Source organism: Haliotis asinina, chromosome 2, assembly GCF_037392515.1.
Source record: "Haliotis asinina isolate JCU_RB_2024 chromosome 2, JCU_Hal_asi_v2, whole genome shotgun sequence".
NCBI classification, from domain to species: domain Eukaryota; kingdom Metazoa; phylum Mollusca; class Gastropoda; order Lepetellida; family Haliotidae; genus Haliotis; species Haliotis asinina.
This window is the reverse complement of record NC_090281.1, coordinates 21,175,976-21,198,268: the sequence shown is the minus strand read 5'-3', so window position 1 is coordinate 21,198,268 and position 22,293 is coordinate 21,175,976. Positions and strand designations below refer to the sequence as shown.

The following is a 22,293-nucleotide window of genomic DNA, read 5'->3' as shown; positions in this document are numbered from 1 at the left end:
ACTTCTGTATGCGGACTCTCTTCCGCCGTATTACAGCCAAATGGAGTCCAATGGGTGGAGTACTACACGAGCTCATGCTAGTCTATACACAGCCGTGCACAAACACAACACGCGTATTTATACCTTTTGTGTTGAATGAAGGTGGTAATTTCCTACAACCACTTACATACACTGGTGGATTTATCGCGGGCTTGAAGCGATACAGATGATCTGGACGTGTCGTGTTTAAACAATGAAAGTTTTATTCAACATCTTGTAAGGCGGTAAGTGTTTGTAGAAAAATATGGTCTTGTAGGGGATAGAGGCATTCTCCATCATAATACAAGGATTGGGTGTGGAAACAAATAAAAAATGTTTTAAATTTTCTAAAACTTATCCGGAAAGTTTTGTTTTTTTTTATAAATGGCGAGTATTGATATAGACAATTTACTATCGGATATATATCAAATGAATGGCTGGTTGCATTCGCCCATTCTTTTTGCTGTGATAGCATTGGGATTGCCAAGCGATTAAAGCGTTCTGTCGTCACACTAAAGACCCGGGTTCGATTCCCCACATGGGTACAATGTGATGTTGCTGAGCTGGCATAAGTAGTTGATGAAAAATGAAAGGACCTTCCTGACAACTGACGAAGAATATAATAAATGACATTATAATTAATATATAAACATCCTTGTAAACAGCTGTAGGTGTTGTACCAAGTGCGGATGTTCCCTGTCTTCACATACAGGTCGGGACATTATAACGTAGTGTTTGATTTCGATCTTAACACATTATAAATAAGAGTGTCAGAGTACTCGAGGTAGCATATTACCTATGATATATTATATTAGCATATTACATATGAGAATTACACAATGCCGTTTAGAAAGTGGTCAAATGTAACATATGTTATATTTGGGATTACAGTAAGTCTTGCGGAAGTCGCGGTGGCTGAGCGGGCTAGGTGGCTTGCATTGTGTGCTTGCGATCCGGTGCCTGAATTTGAGGTGGTCGAGGGGTGTGGGTTCGAATACCGGATGGGACTCAACACAACAAAAGTATAAGAATCTCTAATCCCAGATATAACATATGTTACATTATATGTGAAGAAAGAATAAAAACTGCATGATTGGTTCATCATGCCGGTTCTATGAACTTACAGTTGCATGACCAGTCACGTGACGAAATGGGTCTGCGTAATTTAATCTGGAATTAGACGTTTTGTACCAGACCCGCCTCAGCCCAAGTCTATACCTAGCGCTCAACCAACAACGATGTTTCCACCTGTAGTTAAACCAACAAATCTCTTTACACCTTAAAACCACCAAACCTCCGCACATCTATCGTTAAACAAAACAAAACAAAATAAAACAAAAACAAAAAAAACAAAAAAAAAAAACCAAAAAAAAAACCAAAACAAAACAAAACAAAAACAAACAAAACCGAAAAAAACGTCTGTTTCCAAGTTTCCGCTAGAAAAACACTTGTTGAAAACACTCACAACAGTAGGTCAGTTTGGGCTGTTTGAGTAGGCATTCGTTCGATACCCCAGCCACTGTTGTATCAACTCAATTACACATGGCATGTGGAACTGGTTGATATTTTCTTTGTTAACACCTGGCGTACATCCTCGGCGTTACCCAGATTTCTCAGGTGCTTCTCCAACACAGGATGCGACCGACAGATACAGAGAGAGTACAGATCCGTCTAGACTAACCCTTGTCCTTCAATATTTTTCATGTTGATGGTGAAAAATAAACACATTTTAATTGAAAGGAAGCTCCAGAGAGTTGTGATATTCAGGACCCGGGGAAACCTAGACTTCATTTAGGGCTTTAGCATACCTGGGAGGGCTTGGCATTAGGGAAAATGGTTCAGGGAGTGTGAAGCACAGTAAGAGCCTACATACTTTGTGGAATGAGGTCATGCCATGTCATGTGACGAGGTGTTATTTATGGCTACCTGATATGAAACGTTGCCGTTAGAGATCGAATAACCAGTATCCATTATCCACCAAAATGTTATGTGCTATACGTACGTATCACCCCCAAACCAGTGATGACATCAAACATCAGTCATATATTGTTAGCATGATAACGGTGTAAGAATCTACATCGAAACGTCGCTCTCTGCAATATGATAAGATGCCATCCATAAAGTTACATGCTTCATCTTGTGACTCGCCGATTTCTAGAATACCGATCAAACAATTATACATCGCTAGCTCCAAGTCTTGGGAACGAATATAAACATGTCGCCTTGTCTTATTCAAGATATGGCATTGATGGAGTCGGGCAATTTAAACACTGCAAATATGTGTCAAGCAAAAGATACGTTTTCATATATTTATACATATAGAACTAAAATGATTGTGCAGGGAATTTGTTGCATAAGACTGAACACGTAACATTTAATATCCCGTTGTACGTGTAGAACATGCTTCGGTAAACAGGAAGGTCAAATACGTATTGATGGTGGGATCTGTGTGTTGTCCAGGGCGATGCAGGTATTACTTGTCCACTGTTATCATGGCGCCCTGCATGTCGAGCTATCTGTTTACTGACGTGTCGTGTTCCTCTGCACAGCACCCCGGCTACATCAGAACCAGCAACTTCCCAAATGATGTCGCCATGTTACAACTGGATGAGCCTGTTGACATCACTTCCGGCGATGCTCGTGTGGCCTGCCTCCCAACGGACGAGGAACTGTCTCTTCTGGACAACTCCAAGTGCTGGATCAGCGGCTGGGGCGAAACTAGAGGTGAGTGTGTCTGGCAAACTTAGTACATACTTTAATAAATACGAAATAATAATGACTGTTTTACTACACATTCAGGACTGTTCCAGCTGAGCCACTGTACCGAATTTGAGCCCATCAGACCAGTTGTCAAAAGCATCTCCAACACCATCTGATTATCTCCGTTTACCTTTTAAACCAGCACTGGTAACTGGGGTGGTGTGTGTGTGCGTGCGTGTGTTGCGGGGTGGAATTTGGGCCCATCAGACTAGTTGTCAAAAGCATCTCCAACACCACATGATTATCTCCGTTTACCGTTTAAACCAGCACTGGTAACTGGGGTGGTGTATGTGTGCATGCGTGTGTTGCGGGGTGGAATTTGGGGAGGCTTAGGAGAGCAAGATCCGCACGGGAAAGAACGAGAACATGCCTGACGTCTCTTTCCAGTATGCATTTGGTAAGGCAAACGTATGATAACTTAATGTTCTTATTATTAGTGCCAAGAAGCAGCCGTATGATCTTTGCCGTTGAACTATCATACTATGACGCAACAGTAATACCACCGTATATTGAATAATGTCATCCAGGTTCTGGAGGTCAGGAGAACGCCAAGAACGAACTGAATGTGGAAATCCTGCCCAACTGGTTGTGTTCGTCCATGTGGAGGCGTGTGGACATACACGTGTTGGACGACCAAGTCTGTGTTGGAAACGGAGAAACTGGAGCCTGTTTCGTAAGTCACGTCGCGCTGCCGTTACTGTCAGCAACGCTAGTCTAACTGATAACCTGCTAATGTTACAATTGCTCTATACAAAGTTATGCTTTCTCTGCAAAGTAATGGTTGAAGTACTTCGTTATATATATATTTATTTTTGGGACAGATGGGGTAGGATTGTCAGTCCCGTCCGGGATTCGAACCCAACTCAGAACGACGTACCTAATCAGTGTTGTGTTAAATACCGCATTCAGTCGTATTATAAAGGAACATTATGGAAAATGTGAAGAAAAAAAATATTTCACTGCAGAATTGAACCATAAATTATGGACCATGTGATCTGCATAATATTTTGAATATTGTTCAATATTTCTCAATTATACCATTTACCTTAGGCTGGCACTTTATCATCTTCATCACTTCTTTTATACAAATATTACATTTGCTGCCATGGTCGATGCCATAATCGAGTTTCCTTTCAGAATGAACAATGGCTGTCAACTGAGCTGGAGAGTGCTAATGTCGCCATTGTTGTAGTGATATACCTAGACCATTGTTTCGTCAAAGGTTGGGATAATTCACCAGTGTAAAAGTGGCCAATGTCGCCCTATGTGACGAAGGAAGCGATTACTTCAAAACTACGATAGTATACATGAAGTGACATGCTACAGCTCTTCGGTTGTATTATTGTGAAGAAGCCAACGCTAGTGATTCAGATGACCACAGCAGTGTATCAAAACACATGAGCATTAGTCAAGCGCCACCCACAATGTTTTACATGATCAGTACGAAAAGTTACATGCTGTATACGCTTTGAAAACCAAATACCAGGTATCACAAATATAACTGTAATTTGGATGTATACACCAAACAGCAAAATGAAATCTCATAACAGGAGGTTTTCATAGTTATGTTTTGTGTTTAAAAACTTGACTCTATTGCTCTTCAGTATATTTACTTGCAATCAGAGAGGAAGGCACAAACACATGTGAATATCAACAATGCTATGCTACCAACTTAACGGTTTGAACCACCGTTGGCAGTCACGTCAGTATCTGGTGTAGCCACCCCTTAACCTGTCGCCAGTCTCCTCATATTGGCCATGAAGCATCGGATTCTAGGTATCGGAATCACCTGTCATTCCTCATGGGCTGTCTGTCAATTCCTGCAGATGTTGGACAGGACAATCTCTAGCTGGTCTCCAAAATGGTCAATGGGATTAGTGTCAGGACCTGATGTCGGTCATGACAAAGTTGGCGTTGTTCAGAAAATGGGCGATGACGACTCGGGAACGGTCAGTTCTAAAGTTACCATCCATCCATATCGGACGTCAGCAAGGGGATAGTTATAGAGGCACAACAACGGCACCCTGTACTCACTGTTGATACAGTAAGGAGACCATACTTGCAGCCATACGAAACGCAGCACCAAACCACCACTGGGACACCACCGAAAGGTTCAGCTGCATGGAGCATCTTCTGATGATATGCCTCATTCCGACCTTTTCTCCATACTAGACAATGGTAGAGTGTTAAACTACGTCGTCCTATTGAACCATCCGCCGTGTCTTCAAGTAGAGTCGCTTCTCCACAACGGCTGTGCTCATCTGTGAGGAAGGGACGGCAGATCGGAAGATGTACCCTCCGACCAGCAGCTAGAAGCTCTCCTTGTGGTGCTAGCTGAGAACTGGACTCTACCCTCCACTGCCATGCGCAGTATCTGGGCAAGCTAGGTGCATGGGATTGCTTCTTGCAAAAGGAATTAGGACTCGGTCTTCACGATCATTGGTCTTCCTCGATCTTCCTAGTCATGAACTTTGCCAACGGCCATTTGCTTCCTCCTCACACTCAAATCGAATAACAACCGTATGGTCAATATGACGCTTAGCACCGATGTTGTGACAGGCCAGCCCTGCGTCATGTATGTCAATACTTGCCATCGTGCATTTTCGCAGAGATTGCGTCTTGCCATGTCAAAAACTTATTTTTAAATATTGCCACCGTTTATTTGAAAAAACTGAAGTGCAGACTGCAGTAATGATATGTACACTCCGATGTGCTTGACGCCTCATTGCATTTGAACATGCAACCCGTAGCTTTTGAGGTACTGTTTGACGCATGTGCTTTACAGTATGCTAGTGTATGATTGCCTGCTCGGACCAACGTAATAAAACTCGCCCTTAGATTCAGGTGGTGGTTAATTAATGCTCATGAGCCTATATGCGACACAGTGTCCGGAAACACCTCAGTGGCAGCTACTAGTAACATCTAAGTATAACAACCAAAACATATGCTCGTGTGTTGATATCTATGGCAAACTATGTGATAAATGAAGGAAAGGTTCCTCGTGTTCCTTCCATAAACATGTACTACTTCTCCACGTCATACTATCATATACTGAACAGCAAAAAGAAACGCAAGTTTCGTAAAAATGAAATCTCATAAAGGTAAGCGTTCGTGTTTATGTCTTCTATTTAAAAACTTGACGAAAAACAGATTTGCGTTTCTTTTGCTGGTCAGTATAGTAACTTTTATGACAATATATAACCGTTGCATTTTCATATGGAATCAAATCTAACCAGATATATTGGTTAATTCATTAAATTCGTGAAATTTATAGAAGCAGCAAAGATGGTAAGTATGTAAGAAAGGTAAATACATGTTCAATACTGACGTGTGTGACGTTTCTGCCTTAGGTCAGCCTTCGGGTACTCAGCATTTTGTAATCTTGAGTTTTGTTTTAAATAATGGCAGCTAACTCTGTGTCTGGTTCCTCTTCAGGGGGATTCTGGTGGCCCACTGATGTGCGAGATCGGCGGCAGATACCACGTGACTGGGGTCATGTCATGGCTCATCAACAACTGTTCCGCGCGGGGTTTCCCTAATGTATTCACACGGGTGACCAGCTACCTTGACTGGATTTACGAGAAGCTTGAGTACTACGATTGGTGGAGATACAACTAGTGTTTTCATAATAGACGTGAAGTTTCATATTAGACACGATTGTGATGAGAATGGACATATACGCTGTGAAACATTTTAATGTCGAGTTTATCATGTTCCGAACCAATCCCAGTGATTACGCTCTCACGGGCTAAACCGGAAACACTTCCGGTACAATTTCTGTTGGGACTGTCTTTCTTGGACACCTCGGATTTTATACGACTTCGCCGATCTATTCTGAATGAAGTCGTCAGTGTATGTGATCCTACAGACTGCCGTTGTCAAGTTCATGCAATTAAGTAATGGTGGTCTCAGCATACAGATTTCTAGAGCAATAATTTATTTCCTTAAATGCGTTATAAGTTGTCACGGGCACGTATTTGCTCAATGGACCAATTTCTATACCGACAGTTGACACAATAAAGTGGATTTAGCCGTCTTTGGAGGTGTAGTACAGGCAAGTTAGGTTGACAATAAATTTGCCTAAGCAGGAACTCATTACATCATCGGTATGATACATTTCTGCTGTACAGGGACCATATTAACACGCCAGTTTGTCTAATATTAATAAAAATGGAACGATTACCCATTGGACCCGTAAGAAAGGTAAAATAACAAATACCATGAAGTTCTGATTTAAGGTTAATAGATATATGCATTTATCCAGATCCCGTGACAGTAATGTGAAACATGCTCATCTCAGTTCCATGGAAAATCGTTGTTCACCTGACATTCATAACCTGAAAAGGAGACCAAAAATATTCTGTGCGGCGTTTGGTCTCCTATATCATGTAAAACCTGTTACGAATTTAAGTTATATTCTGGCCTTGCTTCGATAGTGAACAAGTAGAATCCCAGCCAATAATAATTGGCCATCTCTGTCTTTACCACAATCGTGAATTAACGCCGCAATATTCCAACCATACGTAAACAAGTGATTGCCATTTTTAACATTTCTTTATATCACCCGGAGAACAAGCCTCCTGGGTAACGATTCTCAAAGCGTTCGTAGCACTACGATATTCGTAAGCCTATGATAAAAAATAGAGTTACGATAGATCGTAACGTTACGAACGCTTTGTTGATCGGAACCATGTGGTTTAGCTGATATGATCTGCCATTGTGACATCCGTAAACCTATGATAAACAACAGAGTTACGACAGGTCGTAACGTTACGAACACTTGTTGATCGGGACCCTGTTGCTTTGCCGGTATGATCTGCTCCATGTGACATTCGTAAGCCTATGATAAACAGTAGAGTTACAACAGATCGTAACGTTGCGAACGCTTTGTGGATCGGAGCGCTGTTGTCTAGCTGGTATGATCTGCCATTGTGACATTTGTAAACATCTGATTAACAGTAAAGTTACGAACAGTTTGTTTAATCGGGGCCTAGTTCCATTTATTAAAACTAACACGTTCACGGGGACCTATTTTAAACCACAGCTCCCTCTTGTTGAAAATTCTTTTTATATCTTTGTGAAATAATTAAACCATGATTCCGAGGTCAGCTGATCAGTTTACAACGATCCTAGTGCATAGTGTACTGAGGAGCACTGTCTCTGTTTGCCTCCACCTATCAGTTACCAATGATCTCGCTGTACATCCGTAGCTGCTCAGTGTCTATAGTGTAAATACGGCCATGTAAATAGCATCAGAGTGTATATACCACATCTATACATGTATTTATATAAAGTATTGCCAATATAGAATAGAGCTACGGAGGTGCAAGAACACCATAGAGTGGTACTACCATTGCGTTATGGAAGTTCCACATGAAAAACATATGAACAATAATTCTAACAGTGTTAGGGTTTCTTGGGGCATATTCAGTCGTAACCATTCCAGTTATAATACTTAAGCATGTGTTTTGGACATGGGGTATTTTAGTGTACGTAACTCTAGCAATATATAAATTGCGCCGACTATCAACTTACAGGATTTTTGTACAATTGTATATAAGATGAACTATATTATTATCAAATTGTGATTTTGTAAATCTTTTTATATTTCTATATGATGTTATGATATACTGATTTGTAAAGATTTCTAAAGGTGTGTAATAAAATATATACGTGAAATAGACTCATGGTTGGTTCTTATTTATGTCATTGGGGCGGTGGAGTAGCCCAGTAGTTAAAGTGTTCGCTCGTCACACTGAATATCCGGGTTCGATTCCCCAAATGGGTACAAAGTCTGAAGCCCTTTTTCTGGTGCCCCCCGCCATGATACTGCAGGAAACCTGCTAGAGGCGGCGTGAAATCACTCACACTTTATGTCGTTAATGTGGTTGCCCTTGATAGTATTTGTCAGGATCAGGTGTTGCTTGAATACCAGTGTACAACTTCATGGGAGACAACCTTGAGGTACACAGGTGATTTACTGCTTGGATGAAATGGTAATAGTGCTGACCCACCATCATAATGGAGACGAAGCCGAGATTCGAACCCCTGAACCAGCGTATCCTGGCACTGATAAGAGTACAGTTTTGAACCTCGACTTCCAGTTGGACACGTATGCTCACATGATATGGACCTCAATGATAAAATTGATAAAGGATAATAACTCCAGCACTCCAGTCACCTTGGAACAGAGGAACATCATCAAACAATAGTATTTGGCACATGTAAACAAGTGAAAACAATATAAACCAGTTTCTGTGTTTAACTTAAAGTGAACTGCGGGACAAAAGAAAGTAAAGAGACTGGAAAATTGTTTGTGACCCCAGACCAAAGTTAGGAAGGCTAGCAAAAACTACAGACACAGAAAAATTGGGTTCTTTCAGCCGCCATCAGTCAAGGTTGTGTACGCTTTGTAGAAGAGTGCGGAGTAAAACTAACCTTGCTCACCCACTCATGGGAGAATTACCAAAGGACAAAATATGACACCATTAAGATTACATCCATTAAAGTATTCTTTTAAGGGGTCATTCCGGCAAGTCACGATACGAATGCAACTGTTGGTGTGCGGTTCATGTTACGTGATTTTAGACAGGCGCCCAGTCCGGTTTTGTCCGATGTGGACCAAGTACAATGTAGCCTCAGAAGTCATGACATATTTATGTCACTACATTTTACAAAACATCTACTAAGTGTTCGTTCGTTTAAAGCCTGAGAGATCTTGTTTCACGTGGTGTAAACAATGTTGGAACCACTCATGTTAAATAATCAGCATTAGGAGGTGCACATGGTAATGATACAGTCAGCTGAAGTATCAGGACAAAACAGTCATTCCATTCCTCTGGACGACCATTTCCAATGCACGATTCTAAAAAGTCCTGGTAGTATGATTCATAAACACAGCAGTGTGATAGAGACTGATTTGTACATTACAATGTAATGATTATGGGAAGAGTTGTGTGCCTTTAAGGGAGCGGTGGGGTAACCAAGTGGTCAAAGCATTCGCTCGTTACCCCATGAACCCAGGTTCGATTCCCCATATTGGCACAAGGCGTGAAGCTCATTTCTGGTGTTGCCCGACGTGATATTGCTGGAATATTACTAAAAGTGGCGTAAAACCCAACTCACTCACTATACATGACGACAACATGAATAACAACAGCGACATGTTGTGTATTGCGAGTGTACACTGACTGGTCATTAACTATGAGCAATCAGAACCTTAGTGTAAACCTTCAATTTGCATCACAAACGGCCACAGTGCATTATTCTCAAAGGTACAGCTTAAGAAGACGCAAAGGAATATACAGCCTTGTTAAAACAGACATTAGAAGGACAAGAGTTGAATACATACGAGGGGATGTCAACAAGTTTTGAGCCTTGCATAGAAAAACACAAAATATTGGTATGAACCACATTTATTTTTCAACATAGTCCCCTTGTGAGTCAAGACACTTGTTCCATCTTTTTGGCCCTCAAACCAAGCCTCAGTAGCAGCAATAAGCTCATTATCATCCTGAAATCTACGACCACGCAAGTGTTTCTTGAGATTTGGGAACAGATGGTAATCACTTGGTGCCAGGTCTGGAGAGCAGGGGGGATGCGGCAAGATTTCGTACCCGCATTCCTGGACAGCAGCGGCTGCAACGCGAGAGGTGTGTACTGGAGCATTGTCTTGATGCAGAAGAATACCACGTCTGATCTTGCCCCGGCGCTTCTCCTTGATTGACTGTCGCACTTGCCTCAACAAGTTAGCGTAATTGTTCTTCCTTTTGGTAAGTAATCTATGTGGATGACGCCTTTGCTATCCCAAAGACTGTCGCCATTACCTTCTGCACTGATCTGGAGGCTTTGAACTTTTTGGTCCTGGGAGAAGTGACATGTTTCCATTCCATGGATTCTTGTTTGCTCTCAGGATCATAGTGGTGGATCCAGGTTTCATCACAGGTTACTAGCCTAAAGTGAAATTCTTCTGGATTCTTGTTGTATCAGGTTAGCATGGAGTTGCTTATGGTGACCCTTGTTTGCTTCATTTCATCCGTAAGCATTCTTGGCACCCATCTTGCGCACACCTTAGACATGACGAGATGTTCATGAAGAATTTTCTCGATGCATCCGTGTGAAATGCCTGTGGTCTCCTCTAACTCGTGGAGTGTGATTCGACGATTTTCCAGCACAAGTCTATGCACTCTGTCAATGTTTTCCTGACTAGTGCTTGTTGCTGGGCGACCTGGACGGGGGTCATCTTCAAGACTCTCTCTACCATGCTTAAATTCATTGACCCATCGTTTGATGGTAGCAGATGAAGGGGAAGACTTCCCATAAACTGCTGAAAGCCTTTCTTCAATGTTCTTCGCCGAGTTTCCTTCAAGAACTAAAAAGTTAATTACTGCTCTATACTCAATTTTATTCATTTTCACTACCCTGAAGGGGGTCTCTTTCTGTCAATGTGAGCTGATCAATAACTTCTGAGAGTAGGATACCAAAACTTATATATCACATCAGCTACACCCCAAGGTTCAATGTCGTACCATAGACTGTGACAGCTGGGTATGAAAAATGCTCAAGGCTCAAAACTTATTGACATCCCTCGTAGACTGACGTACAGACCAATAGACTACAGCAGATGGGTTTAAGCTTAAGCGATTTTCAACGCCGTAATAAGTTCACATATTATATTTATAAGCATTGGTATTTCAATACGTATGGATTATTGCTCCCGAACATCTGAAACATCTATTGTTTATATTCAAGATACGAAACTGGAAAAAAATATTTGTAAACATAATTGGCGACTCTATACATGTACATATCTGAGGTATAGTTTTAGAATGAGAATCTTTTAGTACAAGGGTAGGCAAAACTGACTTTGAAACTGAATACACAACTAATTTTCAAAAATGATTTGAAAGTAGATGTGAGATTAAAGTAATTAAAAAGAACTTTTTGCGTAAATAATGATGTCATATACACCATCAAAAGACAACATCCCTTTCTGAAGAAAGGCTGACTACAAATCTCCGCGAAAACATTCTGGTCCAAATTGAAAAACTTAATGCTGCGTTCTTGAAAACTAGTTTTAACAACGGATATATTGTGAAGGAAGTTGGGGGACTTAGTCCACTCTGAGCGCTACACGGTAAGCAAAACAGATATGTTTTATTGACTTGGTCATACTTCTTTCATTCGTAAATATCCTTGTTAAAGTATATTCTTTTCTTAGTAATTTCTTCCGTGATAATTGTGGGGCGGTGGGATAAAATAACAGTTTAAGTGTTCACACCGAAGGCCCGGGTTCGATTCCCCACATGGGTATATTGTGTGAAGCCCATTTCCGGTGAATCGCCGTGATGGTGTTGGAATCTTGCTAAAATCGACGTAAAACTAAAACTCACTCTTGTGAATAGCAAGGACCCAGGCTTAGCCGAGATGTGCTTATAACAATGTTGACGACCTAACGCGGGGAAAGGTGTAGGTCCGGGTTAGAATAGGCCTTCAGTAGCCTGTGCTCGTCGTAGGAGACGACTAACGGGATCGGATGGCTGACACAGGTCGTCTGTTCCCAAATGCTTAGATCGATGTCCATTCTGTTCACCGGTTTGTCTGGTCCACACTCGATTATTTACAGACCGACGCCATAAGGCTGAGTGCGGCGTACAACTAAATTCACTCACCTTAACGTGGGAGGACGCCCATTCATGATGTATGTATATTATTACCCCTTCCGACTATTCCAATATATTATTTGTCTATCGCTTCTTTTTGAACGTATTTTGTTGTAACATACCTGTTCCAGGAGAGCCTGTTTAGACATACAAATTGTCGGTATATTGTTTCCCTTCGATACTTTCAAGAGAGTCTTGCAAAGGGTATGGATGGGTGCAGCGTTAGGCTAGAAATATACACCTTTTTACAGTTTTTAATGAACATTGTGTGAATGTTTGGATGTACCGGTGAGCAGTACCTGCTTCCCTTTTCGTTAGCGACGTAGGTCATTACTCATTTGCAGTGATTCAGGCATCTGAAGCTGACGTGTTTGAGTAAATTAGTTTGGAGGGGAAGCACCATACCACAGTTCTGTGTACGATTGGAGCATCGTTCTCGTTTTCTCCTATTCCGTAAGTTGTTTTTCAAGTAAGTTGTTTTTCTGTTTGTTATCTAACGTTGCACCCAGCAATATTTCTGCTATACGAGGGAGGTCTGTCAATAGTCAGACAACTGAACCAGACAATCCAGCAATCAGCGTCTTGAGCATCGATACGACGACATTTGTCGACCACGTCAGCATGCCTAACCACCCGATCCCGTTAGTCGCCTTTTACGGCAAGCACGGGTTACTGAATAACATTTCACAAATGTCTGACATCATGAAAATAAATTGGTGAACTGGTGACGATGAATTGACCACAGGCCTCCTGGAGTGACCAGAAGGTGGCCCCAATGTAGCCTCTGTTGACAAGAATGTACCTGTGTTGATTTCGGATTAGAACTGATCTAACCTGACCCTGATGTCGTTAAAAGTCGTAAAAGGTCATGGGTGGTCAGACTTGTCGAACGCCCCTGAAGTGGCCGCTCTTCATATTATCAGTCGCCTTCAGAGCTAAATGATTTGGACGCTGACTCTCTGTGGCCGGAGTTGTTGCTCAGCTCGGCGTGAGATGATAAACACACAGAGTGTGCGAACTGGTTTCCAAATTAAGCCTGAACGTTACCAGCACACAAGATAATTTTCTAGCCAGAAATTTGAATGTAGAAACAATAGTCCGTTTGAGTCGAAACGGACCGATGAATTGCAGTCTAACTCGAAAACTAATAAACATAACAAACTCAATGAAACGCTGATCATAATCAAAACATGATACCAACTCTGTAGGAGTTTTGCAGAATTTTTTGTTCTAAAAATAAAACCGTTGTTTACAAACTATCATTAAAAGATTGATACAATTCACTGCCTGCTATGCAGGAGGAGTGCAGAGAAAGGGACAGCCCGGTGTTCGAGAAGCATGTGCACAAGTGCCGAGAAAGCTATGTATACATTAACTTCCCTTGTTTATGATCAACGGTTCAGTGAATATTTTATGTTTAATAGTTTTCGAGTTTGATTGCAATTCATCGGTCCGCTTTTGAGCAAACGGACTACAAGCAAAAAGATTACAAAAAGGTAAAAGGCCAGAGTCTTGCATGATTCGAAAGTGTATTATAACTAAACAAGTTTGAGAGAGCGATATATTTACAAAATGACCGCATGAAAATTCACTAGCCAATCGTGTGGAGATTTACAGACCCGGTTGGATTTTTACTAGACACGGTCTAACTAGCAAGTGGCTATTTCGCACACTAAACACAATAATCGAACCTGAGTGTTCGGCGTGATGAGCCAACACTCTAACCACTGGGCCATTTTGACGTTCATATCATACTGATTTGAAACTGGTAACTGACGAAAATTAATTTAGTCGTATAGCGTGTGAGTGCTAGACGGAGTGTTTTTTTCGCAGAAAACGTGGTTGTGAGCCCCCGGTCGTTTCTGCAAACATCGAAGCAATCCGGTTGAGACATTTATACCGCCTCGACATTACTAAACGCTCCGGTCGACCTGCCTTGAGATTTGAAAAGGGAAGGAGACCTACCACGTAACGGTCAGTTGTGAAATATCCGTCCGCTGTTGACTTCCAGATTACTGCGCCAGTTAGTTCCCAGATGTAGTGCTTAAGGAATACTTTCAGTGTGTCCGTGTCCTGAGTCTTTGCTTGCTTCCAGATTTAAAATACTTTGAACAAAACCCTAGTGTAATATTTTAAATCTTCAAATTTCACAGAAAGGTGCGAAAACAGAAGTTTGGTATTTCGTATTTTCTCTGCTTGTACTTTGTCTGGGCTTAGAAACAAACGGCAGTGGCATATTCGGAAAAAGGCAAATATAAGTAAGAAAACTGGTACACCAACCAGGACCTGTGTTGTTCATTTGGAGAAATCCAGACGTTTGGACTGAGCTCATGATGGTTGTGGTCAGGTAAGCTTTATTGTGTTCAAACAACATATTTTTGGTTGTTCAATCAACGGATGGATCGTTTGTAGGGCTGTATTTAAAGCCAGGTGAGTCGCAACCCATATATCTCAGAGATTAGTTAGATCGAAGCAGTGACACGTGCGTGCCATGTTGATTGGATAAATGGTTGGTTGTTTCGCCGATTGGCAGCAATATTCACTTATATGGCGGCGGTCAGTAAATAATCGTTTCTGGGCCAGGTAATCCAGTGATTAATACCTTGAGCATTCATGCGTGTGTGTGCTTTCACGTTTACAACAAGTCCCAGATGTTTTAGTTACAGCTAGGCTTGTGTAAGGGTTCTGTATTTACCACTGGTCGCTTGTGTCACAGATGTTGTATTTACAAATACATGTAGTCTCTTGTATAACTGGCGCTGTCTTTACACCTAGTCTCTGGTGTAACGGGTTCTTTTCGTCTCCGTTTCGTTCAAAGGGTCAATACCGTACTAACCACTAGAACTGCACAGATTATCGGTGTATCGCAATACGCACTTAACACAATACGTATTTCAATATTTCTTCTGAGAACCGGTATATTGGGTAAAGAACATGAAGATTTCGTGATTATCTTTATAGTTTAAATTGGAACCTACACATGCTTTCATACACAACAAATATTTTCTGGGGAGTACTAGGACAGAACTCCCCAGATCGGTCAATACTGGAACAGTATTTACCAGAGCAGCCAGTATGAGAACATTACATTCTCCGTACTCAGTGGAAGAGTGAGTACTAGTACAAAACTCCCCGGAACAGTGAGTACTAAGACAAAACTACCCAGAACAGTCAGTACTGGGATAGAACTCCCAGAACAGTGAGAGTACTAGGACAGAACTCCCCAGAACAATCATAACTGGAACAAGTTCACCGGAACCAGCCCATAATAGAAGAGTACTCAAAATACCAGTGAGTACAGCATTAACAAGAATTTTTTACCCATGATGGGAATCGAACTCGAGTATTCGGCATGACGAGCGATCGCCTTCACCACTAGGCTACCTCACCGTTCCCAGTTTGTCTAAGTACGCGATGAGGCACCAGCAAGTAGATGCTTTTCCTGTCTGGTTTTGATTGTTATAATCTTCAGGTTATATTTATTTTAGCACATTTCAATCATTTTAAAAAAAACCCTCTAAAATACGGTAGAAATCAGCAGTAAGTATACATTGTAAAACTAGGTGTCACCTTTGATATGAAGAGTTTTATCAAGTGAGCTATGTTAGTTTCACGCCTCTTTAAGCAATATCACGGCCTGGGACACGGGAAATGGGCTTCACTCTGCAATGCTATAACAAATTTGTTTATTAACGCAACCTGCAGTGAAAGCATGATACATCACTGCAATGAGACTTTTACGAATCGCCGGCGTATGTCTGCTGTCTGTGAGCGAGTCTTGCAACACAACATTGAGCATGCAAGGACGTTCGAGTTACCCCCCTTCAATTTCCAATACCCCGCGTATATGTATGCGTAACATTAAAATTGTTCGTGATGCGGTCGTATTAATTGAAGCGTCTTACAATTCCCACCATCTCGGAAAGTTATGTCGCTTCTGATAAAGTGAGTGAGTGAGTGAGTTTAGTTTTACGTCGCACTTAGCAATATTCCAGCTATATGGCGACGGTCTGTAAATAATCGAGTCTGGACCAGACAATCCAGTGATCAACAACATGAGCATCGATCTGCGCAATGGGGAACAGATGACATGTGTCAATCAAGTCAGCTAGTCTGACCACCCGATCCCGTTAGTCGCCTCTTACGACAAGCATAGTCACCTTTTATGGCAAGCATGGGTTGCTAAAGGCCTATTCTACCCCGGGACCTTCACGGGTCCGCTTCTGATAAACATGCTATTAGTAGGGCAACTTAAACCAACAAAACAATAAGTACACTTAGGCCCAGTAGTATCCGTTACAATAATGTAGTAAAAACTTGGGTTTAGTGTTATTCTTTACTCTATTATTGTACTCAGACTCAGAATTATCCGTTACACTGCTATGATACACACTTGGGCTCAGTATTATTTGTTACACTGCTGCAGTATAAACTCATATGGCCGCGTTCATATGTCAGGGTATACTTACTTACTTAAGGAGAAAATTGCCCGTGTGAACGCAATTAATATTATGTAGCAACTTTGCTACCGTAGTAAATTTACTACACCTTCCGAGGTATAGCAAAAGCAAATTTACTTATAAGCAAATTTGCTCATATGAGTATTTGTGTCATGTGAACAAGGAATTCATTTGCATATGTGAGCAAATACATTTCATCATACCTAAAATCAGAGAAGAATTACATGATTTCTAAAAATAACCCTGATGCTGGAATTTTAGTGATGACAGGTCATAAACTTGAAGGCAACAGAAGTGTATATGAGCTAAATTGCTTGCCAGAAAGTGAGAAGAAGAGGAAACTATAGGAGTGATGAGGAGACAGAGACACTACTGTCTATATGGAAAGAAAAAGACATTGAAGAACAGTTAGGAGATCCTAAAAGATAGAACAGCTATTTATCAACACGTCTCATCTGCACTTAAATGCCATAGCGTTGAAAAGACAAGTGCACAATGCAAAAACACAATGCACATACTTAAGCGCTCATTTCGTGAATGTACTAAGAATCCGAAGAAAAGTGGAAGAAAGAAAGACTGTAAATGTTACAGCAGCCTTGGGAACCTCTTGGGAAATCGACCCACCACACCCCGACTGAAAATTGTGGAAAGCATGCCAACTAAACGAAGATTGGAAGAAGACGAGAGCGACACTGATCATTCAGACGTTAACCTTGAACTTGAGGATGGTGACGATTTAGAAAGGGCCAGATGAAGAGCAAGAGGGAGACGAAGAAAATGTTAAAGAAAATGAACAAATGGGGGAGGCGAGGAGTGAAAACAGAGATGTTGAAAGTGATGAAAACAGAAGAAACTAAAGATACAGAGAGAAAGAAACCTAAAACGCAAGTGAGAAAATCTCGTTTGTAGATAGCTCTTGGATCAGTTATAAATGACTTTACTGTCGGTAATACAAAATTCGAGAATATGTTCTGAGTTTGGAGACAAAGAAAGCAGAGGCCGAAATGAAAAGAACAGAGCTCGAAAAAATGTTGGAATCAGTTGAACGACAAAAGCGTGAGGAGAGAGACCATCAATTTCTGATGATGCAGATGATCCTGGGCGGGATGGCTCCACAGTCTCAATAGCCGCCTACGGCAGGTCCTTCACACTGGGTACTGAGAACTCTTATGGGGAATCATATTATAACATGTAAAGTTTCAGTTACTAAAACCAGTGTAATTTACTTACGTACCTCACTTAACCAAAGACTTTGGCCATCATCTTGTTTTCATTTTCAGTTATTCCCTTAATACTTTAATAATGTGATTAATGACTTTTGCTGTTTGAGGATATCTGTGTTTCATGATTGGTTATGCACACCACTTCCGTAATAGAAGAGACGGTTTCCTTTTTGGAATTATTGTAAAATATGTTTGTTCAATTTAACATGTATGAGTGTTATTCCATGGTGATAAATAATCTGATCAACTGGTTTTGTTTTCAATGCCTTTTGGTCATTAAAAGTGTGTGTAACTGTTTGAGGCATTATACAATAACAATAAAGAGTGTTGAGATGTATTGAATCTCTCTATTGTTTACAAAACGATATGAACACATGAATGGAAAGTTCATTGCAACGTAAGGTATGGAAGGTTCACTACAGCACAAAATATTCTGCCAAGTCCTTGCGCAGAGTTGTGGTGCTGAAGATTACATCGTCCTCTGGGTCCACCTCATCCACGTCCTCCTGGTCCTCTAGGTCACCGACGTTGCAGGACAACACACGCAATGACCACTGTACTGGTGAAATCAAAAGAGGTGTCTAAGCTCTTCTGAAGACAACGCCGACTATCTACCTTTCAGGCGCCCATATGCACTCTATAGTCATACGTGCACTACTCAGGCGGTAGTTGAATGTGGTCTGGGAGAGGCTGAGGTTAGCACTGTTAGTAAAGGGTTTCAAAAGCCAAGATTTGACGGGATAGGCTGCACCAGCTAAGATTATTATCATCACGTGAAACTCCTTTTGGGGAGTCGCTATTTCTTTGACCACAGAGGAAACAAATCATCCGTCTCTCCTTTCTGAAAAAAGCTCAGAGTTTCCCAGAACATGCGCGTCATGTACCCGTACCCGGCCAGCCTATCTGTGATCACAAACGGCTTGCAGAATCACTGCAGGTACCCCTTTCGTTCTAAGTAGTCATCATGGGCATACGCTGGAGCCATGATAGGAATATGCGTGTCATCAAGGGCACCTGCGCAGTTTGGAAAATCCCTGGTCGATTCAAATCCCTCAATAACAGCTTTGAGCAGTTCACCTTTTGGAAATGAAACATGTTGGCAGTATTGTCTCCTCAATTGCAATACACACATCCCTCACACATTTCCATACTGTGGACTTGCCAACACCAAACAAATTTGCGATGGTCCTATATTCAGCCGAGGATGCAAGCCAGTATACTACTATTGCAACTTTGCGATCAATCTCCAGTCTGTCTCTGACAGGTCGAGCTGCACAGTTTGATGTCAAACCAGGTTTAAGCTCTCGACACAGAATATGAAATGTTGTCTTTGTCATTCTTATGTTCGCCATCCATTGTATACTTGTGAATCTTTCTTTGACAACATCTGACCACCAATGCTGAGCTCTGGGCTTCACCCGTATCGTCATCTGTCATGTAAGCCCTAAAAGCAGACCTGTGCTCAAAGAGTAAGGGAAATCGCTACATCTTTTCCTTGTTAAAAACAGTGCCTGCATATTATCAGATCAACGGTAGGCTCTCAAATTACGATAAAAATACAAATACTCATATAAGTAAACATAGTTTTCACCTGGCACTATTTTCTCGTTTGAACGCGTGGTATTTTTGCTTTTACTCATGTAAGCAAATTTGCTTATGTGAGCAAATATACTCATATGAGTATTTGATGGCATATGAAGGCGGCCTAATTAGACTCATTGTTAGTATGTCAGTGTAACGGATACTACTGAATCAAGTAACTGGTTATTCCCCAAATCTGCATTCAGCTTACTGAATATGATACAACGATACATCATTCATAACATGGTTCATTTACACATAAGACCCATTTCAATTCAAGGATAAATTGTGTTTGTGTTTGCTGATGTGTTTGTCGGTTTAACGCTTTTCGGCTATATATATGCTAGTTAGTTCATGTATACAGGCGTCTCCTATTCTCGCGGTACTTACGTATATTGGCTGAAAAAATAATACAAACAATTCTTTTCATATGTATGCTTGTTGTTTCTAAATGAAGAGATTCCCCCTCTAACGTCTGCATCTGTCAACGGCTTGATCCATCAGGTATATTATCGCACTTGAGCTCGATGAAAAACATGGTCGTCCGAAGATGACTTTTCGAGGTGTCTCCCATTCTGGCCGCATAACGAGAAAGTAACGTTATAAGGTGTAAGGAAGGGCAATCTTGTCGGAAAGGGCGGGGGAAAGTTACGATTTTTCCAAGTTGGTTAAAACTCACGAATATTCGTTGCATTGCAACAGTTTGATAATTCTTAGACTTGTTCCACTTCCTAGTTACCGGCAAATGATGTAAGCAACCGCTAAGTATCACGCATCGGCGATCTCGGCAGAAAATGTGTTTACCGCGAGAATAGGATACGGCTGTGCGGCCCCTAAACCCCGACAGGTCTTAAGTCCCGATTTAACATGAATAATCATTAGCTCAACATAGGCCCTATAATAAACGCAAACATATCCCCTGGTTAGCCACACTATGAACATCAGAATGTAGAAAGCGTTGTATCTGTCCAAGGTATAGCAATTAAGTTATGATTTGGGGTTGGTTAGCAATATTCCAGCTAAATGGCGGCAGTGTGTAAATAATCGAGTTTGGACCAGACAATCCAGTGATGAACAGTATGAAGCATCGATCTGTGCAATTTGGACACGATGACATGTGTCAACGAAGACAGCAAGCCTTACCACCGTCAGTCACCCCTTACGACAAACAGGTTACTGAAGGCCTGGGCCTAGATTTTCGAAGCTCTCCTAGCGCTAAGATAGTCGTAAGTGCCATACATTAACATTAAGTTACGACTGTCTTGGGGCTAAGAGAGCATCGAAAACCTAGGCCCAGCTCTAACTCGGAACTCCATGGGTGTTGTGATTACGAAATCTCGAAACACCGACCTCCTCCTCACCATTGGAATTTACTTGTAAATTTGTTGACTAGGTAGTGAGCGGCACTGCCAATCTGTTTGATGAAGATCTTTTGGAATGATTGTAGAGCTGTGGTGAGAGTTTAAGCGAGCCAATCAACGTGAACGTGAATCTTGATACTAATGACTTTGTACTATCCGGTTTTTTTTATTCAAATAGAACAGGAAAGTTAGTCAACAACAGAGGGCAAAATGCAAAACGGGCAGCGCAGAGGCCGAAGGCAGTTAAAACCTAGGCACACTGATAATCACTGCGCTCTTTGTTGTAAACAGAGAACTGCATATACGACTTGTAGAAATTATCAATCTGATCTCGCTAAAGTACGATTAGATAGTCTTTACAAATCTGCAAAATCTCCTTCAAACTTTGGGAAACAAATACGATCGCTACAGAATGGGGGAAAAGGGGCCCCATTCTATCAGTATTCCACTGGATAAAAACGGTGACCACAGTAACCGAGATCTCCCTATTAAATTTATTAGAGAAGGTATTTACAACAATATGGAACAATATGATATCCCACTGGGCAAATATGCGCGATAAAATTCCAGAAACACAAGCAGAGTTAAGAAACGTACTCCAAGACTGGTGATATCTTCACTTCATATGTTATTATTAGAAAGTTTCTATCAAGAAGAAAACATAAATAATATGCTGCATTTGTAGACTTCAAAAATGCATTCGATACAGATGATAGATTCAAACTCTGGAACTGCTTAAGAAATGCTGGTATCCTGCAGGCCAAAATATATTCTAAGCTGAAGGAAATGTATTCAACGATAAGGTACAGTGTCTGTTGTGAGACGGGTACAACAGACTATTTTGATTGGCCTATAGGTTTCCGACAAGACTGCATCCTCTGTCCTATCCTATTTTTATTTTTTTCAACAGAGAATCATACGATGATATTCTATTCCATGGGAAAGTCGGCATTCAACTTTTTCCAGATTACTTGGAAAGTTTAATGCTTCTCTTCGCAGATGATGTGATTTTACTATCAGATACAGTGGCGGCATTACAATGACATGTTGACATTCTATATAGATAACTACACTAAAGAATGGAAACTCTTAGTACATCTTGAAAACAACGATGCAGATGTAGCTGGTTTTGGGGGAAGGGGTGGTCACATTTCTAAAAAAAAATTATATGGTTTCTTTGTAATCAACTTGTAAAAACAGTTGACGATTAAACGATGTTCGTTTTCAT

The 22,293-nt window shown here is 41.2% G+C and overlaps 1 protein-coding gene across 1 annotated transcript in view; it reads left to right on the top strand.

Annotated features, from left to right (window-relative positions):
* The window catches only part of LOC137272342 (serine proteinase stubble-like), an 86,943-nt gene extending 80,547 nt beyond the window's left edge, over positions 1-6,396 (top strand). The window contains exons 4-6 of the mRNA XM_067804710.1: positions 2,568-2,742; positions 3,306-3,451; positions 6,214-6,396. Coding sequence (XP_067660811.1) covers positions 2,568-2,742; positions 3,306-3,451; positions 6,214-6,396 — 504 coding nt within the window. The remainder of the gene's footprint in view (positions 1-2,567; positions 2,743-3,305; positions 3,452-6,213) is intronic.
* Positions 6,397-22,293: the final 15,897 nt, after the last annotated feature.